This window comes from Cydia fagiglandana, chromosome Z, assembly GCF_963556715.1.
Source record: "Cydia fagiglandana chromosome Z, ilCydFagi1.1, whole genome shotgun sequence".
Lineage (NCBI taxonomy): Eukaryota > Metazoa > Arthropoda > Insecta > Lepidoptera > Tortricidae > Cydia > Cydia fagiglandana.
Window position 1 is genome coordinate 41024418 of NC_085959.1, and position 14957 is coordinate 41039374.

General features: G+C 41.9%; 1 protein-coding gene across 3 annotated transcripts in view; it reads right to left on the reverse strand.

Moving 5' to 3' along the window:
* The window catches only part of LOC134678387 (uncharacterized), a 53609-nt gene that overhangs the window by 28157 nt on the left and 10495 nt on the right, over positions 1 to 14957 (reverse strand). For all 3 annotated transcript variants that reach the window (XM_063536942.1, XM_063536944.1, XM_063536945.1), the window contains exons 6-13: positions 11313 to 11489; positions 10471 to 10605; positions 8599 to 8692; positions 8043 to 8229; positions 7163 to 7294; positions 6330 to 6489; positions 5568 to 5696; positions 3281 to 3414 (exon numbers count right to left, since the gene is read on the reverse strand). In XM_063536942.1, the coding sequence (XP_063393012.1) occupies positions 3281 to 3414; positions 5568 to 5696; positions 6330 to 6489; positions 7163 to 7294; positions 8043 to 8229; positions 8599 to 8692; positions 10471 to 10605; positions 11313 to 11489 (1148 nt within the window). The remainder of the gene's footprint in view (positions 1 to 3280; positions 3415 to 5567; positions 5697 to 6329; positions 6490 to 7162; positions 7295 to 8042; positions 8230 to 8598; positions 8693 to 10470; positions 10606 to 11312; positions 11490 to 14957) is intronic.

A 14957-nucleotide genomic window follows, 5' to 3' on the forward strand; every position in this document is an offset into this window, starting at 1 on the left:
TTGATGTTTGCATAAATGCCGACACCGCACAAGAACACAGTGTATAGGTATAATAGTCATGGGTATATTTATGTAATAGGTTTTCACCACCCAAGCTCGGAAAGGCTTACTTTGCGCTTCAAAAACTGATAGCAAAGTTGCATTTTATTCACATGTGAGGCAAAGTAATCAAATGCAAATTTTGAGTTGTTATCTTATGTTTCCTGGTTGAATTGACTTTTAAATGATGATTTGGGATGATAAATATTTAATAACATTCATTTGGAATTGATTTGGTTTGATTGTGTTTGATATTTTCCATTTAATATTTGCTTCGGTTTGGTGTGGTGAAAAATTTTGTGTTTCGCTCGGAGGCAAATTTTGTTTAACCCTCGTGCTTTGAAACCCTCGCTACGCTCAAGATTCCATTTCTCGAACCACTCGCTACGCTCGTGGTTCAATTATGGAATCTTTCGCCTGCTCGGGTATCAATATTAGCACGAGCGGTTCAACAACAACTTTGCCCCCTTGTAAAAAACAAATAACTATTACACAACTGCTCAAAAATAACAAACATTTCAAATAAGACGCGCTAGCCCTATAAAAATAGTACCGAGCTTCTAACAATGGCGATATAATTGCAACTCGAGTGCGCGCGTCGAAGTTCATAGAGTCCAGTAATACGTGTAACGCCATCTTTTATTGAGTAGCGCGTCTGTAGTTTCCTTTACCCAGTGACCCACTGACTGAATATAATTAAAGCTTGTGTTGATTTTAGCGCTATCTAGTGACGTTCTGTGGAGTGTAAATAGTTCGGCTACTGCGCGCCAGAGGGCGTTCGTAAATGGAGCAAACAATGTTTTGATTTACCACAGAGTAAGGAATACTAATATTATAATTAATTCATTATTAGAAAATAGTACAATTTGCTCATTTTATTTAAAGTCGTACAGTCACCTAAAATAATATGTTACACAACGAGATCCGCAAAAATATAAGAGCCATAATGTGAAGTGGTCTGGAGCGTATTCGGAGTCATATGGGTTGGAGTGCGGGGTGCGGCAAGGGGGGTTAAGCTCGCCCCGCCTCTTCAACCTATAAATGAATCAACTGGTGGAGGAGCTCAGCAGTGCCAGTGTGGGATGTTCCATAGACGGAGTGCGCATTAATAATATCAGCTACGCGGATGACATGGTGCTGCTAAGCCCCTCAATGGGTGGTTTAATTAGTTTATTGCGCAAATGTGAGTCGTACGCGGAGGCCCATGGGCTCAAATACAATGCTAGCAAAAGTAAGTTTATGATATTCAAAGCGGGTAATAAGACCCACAATGTGCCCCCTGTGACTCTATGTGGCACTCGTTTAGCACAAGTGAAGCATTTTAAGTATTTGGGCCACTGGGTCACCGATGACATGTGCGACAATATGGACATTGAGAGGGAACGCAGAGCGCTGGCTGTGCGCTGCAATATGCTTGCTAGTAGGTTTGCACGATGCACCGAGAAGGAGCCTTTTTAGAGCATATTGCCAATCCTACACGTGCAGCTTATGGGTCTGGGCATACAGCGCGCTGCGGGTGCAATACAACAATGCGTACAGGGTGGTGTTCCGGGCTGCCGCGCCACTGCAGCGCCTCGGAAATGTTCACGGAGGGACGGATCGATGGCTTCCACGCCATCATCAGAAAGCGGCGCAGCTCGCTGTTGAGGCCCCAGCTCGAATACCATCCTGTGCACGCTGGCCGACCGGTGGGACTGACCATGGTTGGAGCACTGGGTGCAGCTACATGTCCCATTATGTAAAAGTCTGCTTTAATTATGTTTGTACTAACCTTAGATTTACGAGTAAGTATTAGTATGTTACTAACACATATGGACTATTCGTTCGAAATAAATTATTATTGATTGATTGATAAGAGCGTGTCAAATATTTTGCGGCCTTTGATTTAAAAAAAAAATAGTTTATTCAAGTAGGCATATTACAATGCGCTTATGAACGTCAAATAAACCTTTACCGGCTCCAACCGTACACCTCTGTCCCGAGAAGATTTAAATCCCCCCTCAATTGGAGGAGGGTATCCCAATATGGGACCGGCAACAAACTCGGCGGGACACATCTTTTCAAAACATTATTATTTATTACATCTTATAATTAACATGCATTACGAGTAATTAAGAAAAATACAATTTAAATTACTATAGAATTCATGCAATTATACTCAGTGAGTAACTTTATACAAATACGTAGCTCTTTCAGAAAACATATCAAATTCTTACAAAAGGAAAATAAATAAAATCAATAAAAGAAGCGTAACATATTATTAAACATTGCAATTTTAATCGGGACGAGGGTTTTAAGATCTCATCCACATGGAATCCAGTCATTAGTAAATGTAAGCGGAAACGAATATCGGCAGTCGATAAATCGAATATCGTTAGTGTTGTGTGTCGACAGAGTGACCTCCCTAGTGCGCAAAACGTTCAAACTGATAAACAAGACCAAGTGCGTGCGGTTCGAAAAACTCACGCGGCTAGAAGATGTTGATGTCAACTTGAGCCAGTCTTCTCCGAGACCACGGGGACAACGCCGTCCTCGAAACGTCGGAGGTAAATCTTAAAACTTAAATACGCGATTAAGTCCCGTTGTGCAATTTCATAATGTTAACATATTATTGCAGGTGACTGTCCAATGAATTAATAACATTCATATATTTATTACAGTTGAGTCGGGAAATCTATAGATAACGCTTAAAATACATGACTAATTTATCTCCCTTATCAGCCTCTGAGATGACGAAGAGCGGCGGCGCTTGTGACGCGCCAGATTCATAATACTCCACTAAAGTGTTGCATTAAGAATCCATTACCGTTCACTAAAGTGTTGTATAATGCATTAATTATAGCTGAGTTGGGAAAACTATACAGCATTAAACAATATGACTTACCTTTCTCCCTAAAATCAGCCTCAGGGATGACGAAGGGCGGCGGTGCGTCTTGTGACGCGCCAAATTCATAAGAGGCCTCTAGTGTTGAATAAAGAATCCATTAAAGGTCACTAAAGTGTCGTATAATGAATTGATTGCAGTTGAGTGGGGAAAACCATAAAATTTTAAACTTAATGACATCCCTTTCTCCCTAAAATCAGCCTGCGGGGTGACGACGCCGTTGTCACGGTGCGGTGCGTCTTGTGACGCGCCAAAGTGTTGCATAATTAATCCATTAAAGGTCACTAAAGTGTTGTATAATTAATTTATAACTTATAACAGATGATTGGGGAAAACCATAAATACTACATGACTTACCTTTCTCCCTAAAATCAGCCTCCGAGATGACGACAGGCGGCGGCGCGTCCACCGACGCGCGTCGCGACGCGTCGAGGCGTGTCAACTCGCCGCCGCGACACAACGCCGTGAACCTCGCTGTGTTGTCTTCGACGCTGGCAGAAAAAAAATAAAGTTGTCAAATGTATGCCTGTTGGTCAAATATAGCGACACCACTTATTGTAAGAATACCATCACTGGTATACACCATTGCTAATAAAACATTTTGAATTTTTTGAATTTTGTATTTTGGTGTTTGTAGTCGCCATCAGATATATCGGAGCGGCCAAGCTGCTCAAAAATATCTGGACACGCACTCTAATGCCAAGGCGTTAGACAATAGAGGCGTGTACAGATATTTGTTAGTACCTCGCCCGCTCCGGTGTATCTGATGGCGAATGTACAGTTTGCTTTTACTCATCATCATCATCATCATCTCCACCATAATACGTCCGTAGGCAACATAGGCCTCCCACTTGGATCTCCATACGTGCCGGTTGGAAGCGACCCGCATCCAGCGGCTTTTACTCGTTGGACTTTAACTATGAGGCGCATGTGACTAGGGTTCCTGTTTTCTCGACCTTTTTAAGTTCTCGAGGCACGAGAATTCTCGACCAAGATTTCTCGAGTTTCTCGAGTACCTCGAGAAATTTTGAAAGTTTCTAAAAACACCATATTATGTTCATTTTTTTTGCTTTATTACAAATCAGACATATAGAAATCGTAGGTGAGATCAATAATCAAACATGGTTTATTTTTAGTTACCATAAATTGCACTTAATAGTCAAAAAATCAATAACAAACAAAAAAACTATACTTAGGTGCAGGCGTGCGCGCCGGCGATGTGATATGCTATAGCGTATTTCTTTAGGTATTTAACAAAATGTTATGAAACCATAATACCTATGGTATTTGATTAATCAAGAATACCTATCCAAGTCAATAAATTTAACTCGATGTGACAAACTTACAGAAGTTTTACTAATACGAAATAGTCAACGTAACAACGAAGCTGCTTAATTTGTAATATTTTGCTAATAGGAATATGTCGGGATGATTTGATTTATCAATAGTTTTTTAGTATAATTGTTATTACCCTATAATTCGTTTTTTAGCATTAAAAAGAAGATTTTTCGATTTTGACGTGTCTTTTTATTGATAACACTTTTTAGGGTTCCGTACCCAAAGGGTAAAACGGGACCCTATTACTTAGACTTCGCTGTTCGTCCGTCCGTCCGTCTGTCCGTCTGTCACCAGGCTGTATCTCACGAACCGTGATAGCTAGAGAGTTGAAATTTTCACAGATGATGTATTTCTGTTGCCGCTATAACAACAAATACCTACTAAAAACAGAATAAAATAAAGATTTAAATGGGGCTCCCATACAACAAACGTGATTTTTGACCAAAGTTAAGCAACGTCGGGAGAGGTCAGTACTTGGATGGGTGACCGTTTTTTTTTTGCTTTTTTTTGTTTTTTTTTTGCATTATGGTACGGAACCCTTCGTGCGCGAGTCCGACTCGCACTTGCCCGGTTTTTTAAATTAAATCACCGCAAATATGTAACAATTATAAATCATATACGATAATTTACATTATTTTGCTTTCAGTAATAGTTAAAAAAAAAAAACCTTTTTAATAAAAACACACGTCATGACAGTTCAAAAGTTTCAAAACATGGAAATCGGTTGAAGCCAGAATGATAGGATCAAGGCAGTTTTTTATTTGGTTAGGTAACTACCTAATAAATGTTCTAACCTGAAATGTAAAAAAAAACATTGTTTACATTATTTAACTACCTAAAGAATAACATTATAGACAAATCACGTGTTATACGCGTGTTTTCTTTTTACTTATCACAAGAGATTTATTTATCGAGTTCTCGAGGCATTGAGTTTTTTTTCCCGTCTCGACTTAGGACAAATTTCTCGAGATTTCTCGCCTCGAGAATTCTCGAGCAGAAACCCTACATGTGACAAACACTAGTCTTCTCTTTTTTACTTAAGTATTCTTTCAATCATGCCATCTCTTTTGCGTATAGGTGTGAACACATAATATTGTAAGTATGTGCTACCGTAACATTAAAAACATTTTTCGCTTTTCAAGTTATGGCATGCCATTGGCCATATCTATATAATATCATTGGAAAAATAAGTCACAATTATTTTCCATCCTCTCACGGAAGTGTACGAACGTGTCTTGCTATTTCAGTCAGTCTCGGTACAAAAAGTACTGAGGTTGACTGAAATAGCATGACAAGTAATACTTACGAGACAGAGAAGTGTTCGGGAGCAATGGCGACGAGCCGCGAGCCGAGTGCGACGAGCCGGTTGGCCCTCACGCGCGCCTCCAGCTCCGGGTCGTTGCTTAGGCAGTCGGGGGACACCACGGACGGGTGGCTGCAAGGGAAAGGCGACTGTAAGGCCCACTTGCACCATTCCACTAACCCGGGGTTAACAGGTTAAACCCATGGTTACCAGTACAATTTGACACTGGGTTGACGGTTAAACCGCTTAACGCCGGGTTAGTGAAATGGCGCAAGTGGGTCTAAGTGTATGTTGATAAGGTTCCGTTTTTTTGTAAAAAATGGAAGAGTTGGAGTTGGTAACTTTTTTCTTATCTTTTAGTACTATGATTACGAGACCCAGCGACTGTACCAGGAGTTGGAAACTTTTTCTCAACTAAGACCTAGGGATAGTAAGCTAACAGGTCCCCGCCGTTTCAGGGTTGAAAACCTTTTCTCAACAAGTGCAGCGACAAGAAACTTATAGCTCTCAGCGATTGTTTATGGGATCGGAAACCTTTTCTCTACTAGGTCCAGGGGTCATAAACATACGGCTCCTAGCTACTTCATCAGGGGTCGACAACCTTTTCCCTTCTCTACAATTGGAGGGGTAAACTCGCGGCTCCTAGGGACCCCTCCAGGGGTTGACAATGACAACCTACTTTCAGTCAAGTGCAGCGGTAACAAACTTATGGCTCCCACCAACCGTTCCAGGAGTTGGAAACCTTTTGTGGGGTAGTAAACTCACGGCACATCCTGGTCCAGTGGCTTCTCCTCTTCAACATCAGGGACGCTGCGCCCGTACGTGTCCCAAGCGGCGTGGTGGCAGAACTCGAGGTGCTCCATCGACCGCTCCAGGGGTTGGAAACCGTGGAGCTCTTCGTCCTCAGGCAGGGGTACGGTGTCATCTATAAAATTGGTATCAATTAGTACTTTTAGGGGCATTGACTTCAGGTCCGTTCGCAAACACGAAAAAAAAATATAATTATCGAACATACTCACGAAATTTCACGGGAATAGCTTGAAAAATGCGACTTGTACGCGAGAAAATCCGGACATTATTATCGTAGCTAGCGGCCTAGCCAAGGTGACAATCGCTATCGCTACTCCATCGAATCGCTGTGTCTCTCTATCACTCTTCCATATTAGAGTGACAGTGACAGTTGCGTTTCGTTCGCTACGGAGCGTTAGCGATTGGCATGTAGTCTACGGGGCCTGAACCGGAGACCTGCGCTTTTGCTCGGTGAACAAACTCACATTTCATCGAATTTAAACTGTTGTGAGACATACTAACATTGAATAATTTTACGGTACGGCAGTACGCGATACACGGCCGTCGTGAACGCTGCTCGCACTGTTAGTGCTTGAGAAAGGAGACCTAGGCTCTCCGAAACATGTCGCGCGAGTGACTAAAAACAAGTGAGTCTAAACCGTAAAATTATTCAAAATTAATGATAATATTGGTATTGCTTACGCTGTGGTAAAGCGAAACATGTTTTGCTGCATATACGAACGCCCTCTAGCGCGCTGTAGCTGAACTATTTAGACTGCAAAGAACGTCACTAGATGGCGCAAACTCACATTTGTCGCAGTCCTCGTTGGGCAGCTTGTTGAGGGTGTGCGCGAGCGCATGCCAGAGCAGCGGCCGCGCGGCGAACGGCGCCGAGTGCACGAGCCGCGGGTGCTGCACCACCCACTCCAGGCACACCTTCACTGGAGACAGTAAATACAAACATATTGTACAATGAGAAAATAGCAAATGACTCAACCTATCCGCCGTTTTAATTTGGCAAACGATGTACAAAACACCCTGTATAATTTATAAACGGCCTCCTGGCCTATTACCGTATTAGCAAAGAGAATTTAGTGTATAGTATAGAGGCTTATTGTCACAGTAAATTTACTGTCATCTTTCGACACAGGATTTAAATATTTATCGAAAAATTAAAAAAATAATATGGTGGAGTGTCACATGACATGTCAACAAATGTACTACTTATAGAAATTTGTCTTAAAGTTATTTTTTCAACAAGTTAGGTAATATTCAGGATCTCGACAACAGACTATGTGTTAAAATTGTTAAATATGAAACGGTGTCGCCATCTACACGAGTATAGGCCAAAGGTATAGCGATTGCGCCATCTTTTCGAGCATATTTTTTTCTTGTATTTTCGAGGCACCTTTTCAGCCAGCAGCAGAAGTTGCTAAACAGGCGAGTTGATCAAAATGAACTAAACCTATCTTTATTGTATAGAGAATAAGAGCGAGTGAAGGTAATTTTAAACACCTCACCGTTTAGCTATTTCTGCTACTGTCTAATCCTTGTTAAGAGTCTGTGCGGAATAAAAAGAGTGGAATGTATTGGGCCCCTTCGATTCCACGACTCTTCTCTCTCCGCAGAGACTCTATGGATGGTGCTATTGTTTTTTTTTTAGCTTTGTGCGTATGAAATATGACTTACGTGCAGGCAGCGCCCGGTCCAAAGGGCTCTCAGCGGTATGCGACGGCAGTAAGAGCGCCAGGAGCGTGCCCACAGCCAGCGTTTGGCTCAGCGCCGCGGCCGCGGACTCGCTCTCGCTCAGCGCTTGTTCCGTGGCCGTGAGCTCGTCCGTTGTGGTGTGCACTAGCCATATTATCACGCATACCATCTAGAAATTTAATAACATAAGTTTCGTGACAGTTAGGGCCACTTGTGTATATCCTTACATGTCTTATAATGATAATATTAAAATATTATAACAAACAATGATTAGCCTATGAACGTCACAGCTATTGGTGTCATTTTAAGAAAAAACCGGTTAAGTGCGGGTCGGACTCGCCAACTGAGGGTTCTGTACTTTTAGGATTTGTTTTTATAGCGGCAACAAAAACACATAATCTGTTAAAATGTCAACTGTCTAGCTAGCACGGTTCATGAGATACAGCCTGGTGACAGACAGACGGACAGTGGAGTCTTAGTAATAGGGTTCCGCTTTCACCCTTTGGGTACGGAACCCTAAAAAGTTTATCAGTCTTACCTTAATCAGAGTCATGGATTCAAAACTGTCGGTGGCGACTAGAGACGTGAGAGAAGTGTTTAGGGTCTCTACTAGTTGGTCGGCCGCTTCCAATCTGCAAATAAATAAGTTATGGGATCTTATTACCACTATATCACCGATCACTACTAAAATATGGAGAATTTAACCTCCCGAGATCCGTTATACAAGAAACATTACTCATAGAGTAGAGATGTAGTGCATAATTATTCTCCTTCGTATTTTCTCGGAAACGTTCGTATTTGTCATGCTACTTACAGTCAACGTCAGTACTTTTTGTACCGAGACTGACTGAAATAGCATGACACGTTCGTACGTTTCCGTGAAAATACGATAGAAAATAATAATGCAGTACATCTGTAGCGTTACTATACTGTAAAAACAGCAATGCTCCTAACTGTACATCGGTGGAGTCTTGCTGGGGTTCCAGGTGACTGGTGGTTACATCAGGAGGCCTGGACCTGGAAGACAACACTGCTGTTCCGCTAGAGACAATCGGTACATTGTATCGAACTCTTTGCAGAACCGTTTCTCCGAGTCTGTTGAGCTGCAGCAGCAGCTTCAAGCAGCTCAAAAAACAGCAGTAAGCATCTCTACGATCGGAAGAAAGCCGGAAGAGAAGAGGATGTTGCCCCGTAGAGCTGCTACAGGCCCCCAATTAAAGCAATAGCATCGAATAGCCAGGAGGCAATTTTGCCGACTGCATGAAGATTGGACGTTTGAACAATAGAGGAATGTCCTCTTTTCCGACGAGACGAAGGTGTGCCTTTACACCAACGACAGGTGCAGGGAGGTGTGTAGGAGGCAGGTAGAGCAATTTACGCAGGCCTGCACTGAAGAAACCGTCTGCTTAGGGGACGGATCTCGCATGTTCTGGGGCGGCATTTCGATCGACGAGTAAACTGATCTCCTGTGCATTTCCCGCACTGAAGGTGGTCACAGGCAGGGATCCCTGAATGCTCGGCGTTACATAACGGAGTTCTAGGAGGAGCATGTGATCCCATATGATGGTTTTGTTAGACCCAACTTCCAGTTTATGCATGACAACGCCCGCTGTCACACTGCGTTATTTGGGTGAGACTAACTGTGGGGGGTTGGGATCACGGTAATGGAGTGGCCAGCAAGGAACCCTGTCCTGAACCCAATCGAACATCACTAGGATCAGCTAAATCGGCGGGTTCGGTCGCCTGATCCTGCTCTTGCCACTCTCGACAGGCTTCAAAACGCCATTATTGAGGAGTGGAACAACTTTCCTCAAAAACGCATCGAGGCACTCATGACAGTCATGACTAATCACATGGAAGCTACTCGGAGGGCAAGAGGAGGCAGCACTAGGTTTTAAGTTTAGTTTTAAGTTTGTTTTTTCCGTATCTGTTGATTTTCTAGTGTTTTTATTCTTTGCAATTTTAACCTGAATACACGTCGATTCGTTTTTCCTGAATTTTTTCTTTTTGTATGGGGTAGATCGTCCATTTTACGACATTTTCCAATAGAGGGTTTCATAACCTTTCAAATAAGGCCCCATAGTCTTATCTTGCCTTATATAATATAAGGTTTAAAACCGCTTGAAAGAAAAAAGTTAAGATGTGCGATTTTTTTGACGCTGAGTGTATAAAAAGTAGGTGAGTTGACAGTGACGTCACTACATTCGTTTTCATATAAATTCCATATTAGCAAATTGACAGCAATTTGACAGTTCTAAAAAAGAAGCTGATTTGACTAGTAGGAATGTAGCCTATATTACGGTTGAAACATATCCATGCACTTTTAATGCCAGTGTGAGTTAGTCGTTACACTCGTTATCGACTGATGGCAGTTCAAAACAGAAAAAAAAAACTGTGTGGGCGATGGTACCTCTCCCCTGTGTGTATGTCGCGCACGGCGCGTATTAGTAGCGTGACGTATGCGTGCGCGTCGCGCGGCGGGGCGTACGCGGGAGCGGGCGCGGCGCGGCCGGGGAGGAGCGCCGGCGCCGGCGGCGCTACTTGGCTGGAAACAAATACGTACTACATTATAAATAAAGTATAAAACAAAGTATATTGAGATTTCTTAACTTCTCATTCAGACATCAGACCCAGAAGAAGTTGCTTTGTTTTTGAATTTGAAACTCTTAAGAGTCTCCGGAAAGTGGTTAAATAAAGTGTTTTTTTTTTTTATTGACTATTTCAATAGATTTTGTTATTAAATTCTACATGTGTCATTAACCTCATCAGAGTGGGGCATCTAAGGTACGACCAAAGAGAATTTTCCGACATAGATTTAAAACTTTTAGAACACACAATTGACTTTGGTCCTTGTTTTGATTATGTGTTAAAATTGTTAAATAACAAACGGTGTCGTTATCTACACAAGTATAGGCCAAACTGGCCAAAGGTATGGCGTCATATTTTCCAGCATAATTTTTTCTTGATTTCTGGAGGCACATTTTGTTTCTTATTCTTTATTTAATGTTATACGGAGTTACATATATCCTTGGTATGACTAAGTGTAAGGCCTGAGTGGACGCTCGAGTTGAGCGTGCAGCGGGGCGGGGCGTGCGGCGTGCATATTATACAAATGCAAACGTGTACGAGTGGCCTTAGTGCACGCTGCTCACATCACTTGTGAGCCCGACGCCACGCTGCACGCCCTTACGAACGCTCCGCTCCGAGCGTCCACTCAGGCCTTACACTAAGGGGGATGGGAGTGGGACTCACCCAGCCGCATCGTGCAGCGTCCTGGCGAGGTTGATGGGCGCCGGCGGGAAGGGCGCGCGCACCAGGATGGCGCGCACGTGCCAGTAGATGGCGCCCAGGCGGCGCCCGCGTCGGCGCGCCAGCAGCGCCAGCTGGTTGTACGGCTGCCCGGAGTGGGGCGACACCACGAGCGCGTGCCTGGGAAGTAATGTTGTTGTTATGTTTTATAAACACACGCACACACACGGAGCTTACAATGACAACGGTATGTAGTCTTTTTAAACAAAATTCATCATTTAAGCACTATATGTGGTATTATCTATGAAAAGGGACCTTATTGTCGATGGCGCTTACGACAAAGACTTCGATGAATAAAATACGTAGTAGGTTAAAATTGGACATTCTGGCCCATTTCGGTTCGCTCGGTCCCAATTTAGCAATTAAGATTTTGTGAATACTGGAACATAAAATTTAGCCGTCTATCCACTGCGCAGGTCAATTTATGTTATGTGACGCTGATGAACTGATCAGTCATGTTGTGTTTGAAAAGAAATCGGGTTCAAAGGTCCCTTTTTATAGTTTTTTATAAATAACTCGTAAACCGTGGCCTGTAGCAAAAAATGTTCTTATACAAAAGTAATCTACATAAAATTCTCTACATTAAATATTCTATACACTTTTTCGCTAGGATCAATATTTAAAAAAATATTTAAGGGAGAAAGTTAATTATTAATATTTTTAATTGTTAATATTTATATTATAAAAATATTTTACATAAGTAATCTACATAAAGTTTTCTTCATTAAATATTGTATACAGTTTTTCACTAGGATCAATATTTAAAGGAGAAAGTAAATCAATTGTTAATATTTTTTGTAAATAACTCGTAAATGGTGGCTTGTACAAAAAATCTTATACATAAGTAATCTACATAAAATTTACTACAACGAATATTCTATATACTTTTTTGCTAGGATCAATATTTAAAAAAATATTTAAGGGAAAATGTAAATGGAGAAGTGCACTGAGTTGGCCGTTTTATCCCAGGCGATGCCGCTTGGCACGATTGTTCCTTGGATCATACTCTATTGATATAATGTCTTAAGGATTTTAACTCTTTGCTTTCACCCAAAAAGGGAGAGGGGAAATGCGATTCCGGCGGTACAATGCGGTCTGTTTCTACCTACCTGTAGCTGTCAGGTCAAGTTTGGTATCATTTTCGTATAAACCAAGGACAAGGAATTCATTTTGAAATAATCGTTTTACTTTTTCATACCCATAAATACTCAAATACCTATTTCAAATACATTGAAAAAGTGTCACTTTAAACTAGTCGTTCATACATTCGCACGGCGGTAGTAGATCCCATACAAATGGGACTATGGCCAAGGTTAAAGAAAACACCAGGCAAGTGCGAGTCGGACTCGCGTACGAAGGGTTCCGTACCATAATGCAAAAAAAAAGCAAAAGCAACCTTCTTTTGTTTCTAACAGCAGCTGCGGCCCACGATTACTCGTACGCGCCCCGGCCGCTGGGGCCCGGCAGGTTGGTCAACAATACCTCGTAACTCATGAGGCTCTGGTACTTGCTCCTTTCTAAATTAAATTTTTAGACAATTTTTTCTCAATTTTGGTCACCTCACCGTAGCTTATAGATATTTCATTGCAAGTTTGAGAAATGCACTATACAAATATCGGCGAGAAACGGTGTTTTCGGTGTATATCTACATGGCCTACAACCCTTCGTTTCCAGGCCTATATAGTAATGTACTATGTATTACGATACATTACGTTTTACAGTACATATGGCCCTTTAAATTTTTGACGTAGTTATCTAGAAGCGCTGGTGGCCTAGCGGTAAGAGCGTGCGACTTTCAATCCGGAGGTCGCGGGTTCAAACCCCGGCTCGTACCAATGAGTTTTTAGGAACTTATGTACGAAATATCATTTGATATTTGCCAGTCGCTTTTCGGTGAAGGAAAACATCGTGAGGAAACCGGACTAATCCTAATAAGGCCTAGTTTCCCCTCTAGGTTGGAAGGTCAGATGGCAGTCGCTTTCGTAAAAACTAGTGCCTACGTCAAATCATGGGATTAGTTGTCAAGCGGACCCCAGGCTCCCATGAGCCGTGGCAAAATGCCGGGATAACGCCAGGAAGAAGACGTAGTTATCTAGTTTGTTATTATTATCATCACCCAATGTGCTTATTATATCCGGGTGTCGTAATGTAGCACCTGATGTACTGTTAACAGTTTTTCACTATTACGTCTATGACATTTATTCATAAAGGCTGTTTGTTTACAGAGAGCCTACCTCGATACGCGAAAATTTAAATTTTGTTATTTGTTCAAATATGAAAGAGTGATAAAGAGGCAGGTAACGATATTGTCGTGTTTCGGGCTAAGCGCTCAGTTTGTGCTAGTGGTGCTTATTTAAATTAAATTAGCTAACCCAAGAGTTCCCATTACATTGTCATTGACCTTCACTTGCTCAGATTTTTTCCTCTATATACATTTGCCACCAAATATAAAGTTTGTAGGTCATCTGGAAGTGGGTCCCTTTTATAACAAAACTTCCGTGAGACACTGACATATTTATTTATTATTATTATTACAACAAAACAAATTGCACCTTATAGCTAATGCCAAAGCGGCACAAATTGGAATACATTAACATCATAATGCATTAACACTATAAAGCAATAACACAATATACAGCTAAAACACAGGTATTCATTATGGCATGGTACTCTTAGGCATCTCTCTTTCTAATATCCTCTTGCATTCCATTGTCAATTTGTCACTCGCCCCATCGCAATCACAAAATCGCACTGTGGCTGACTTGAGCAGGGAGTTGAGTAGCGCGTGCGTGCGCGTGACCGGCGCCTGCGCATGCGCCTGCGTGCGCGCTCGGCCTCCCGCTAGCAGCGTATAAAGTATAAACAGGCGCACGCAGACTTCGACACAGAATAATTAATAGTACTACCGTACATAAAGGAAACTTCCTACAAAAACGAAGTTTGACAGCGGTTCAGGGTCGAATGATGCTGTCTCTTTCTAATATATGGCACTATCTGTTTCGGCTATTTAGGGTTGTCAAAAATCAAGTGATTATCTTATCTGTGGTTGTGCACGCAAAAGGAAGTCAAGTGGTGCCAACCCTAATAATTGCTCGGAGCAATTCTAAGCCAAGCGGAGCCGAGTTTGACCGAAGTCAAGATTTCGCACCCCTGACTTCAACAAGTTTTATACTATCAATTTTATTTCTAAAATTGCCAATTAAAATTTGGATAATTATCTCTTTAAAGACCTTTGTAACTGTAAGGAGTTATTCCCAAGTTGACCCTGTAAGAATAAGGTAGGGTACATCATCATCATCATCATCTCAGCCATAAGACGTCCACTGCTGAACATAGGCCTCCCCCTTGGACCTCCATTCGTACCGGTTGGAATCATGCAGAGCACAATGGTAGGGTACATGTAGGCAATCAAATAATTATATACATTTTAAAAGAAGTATTGAGTACAATGGAACCAACATCTATAATTTTCAAGGAATGACATTAAAAATTATTTGATTAATGACTTTAAAAATTTCTGGAAGCAAACTAATAAATTGAGACCGAGGGCGGGCCTCCCTGTGAGTGTAGAGGGTGTTAGCGAGCCTA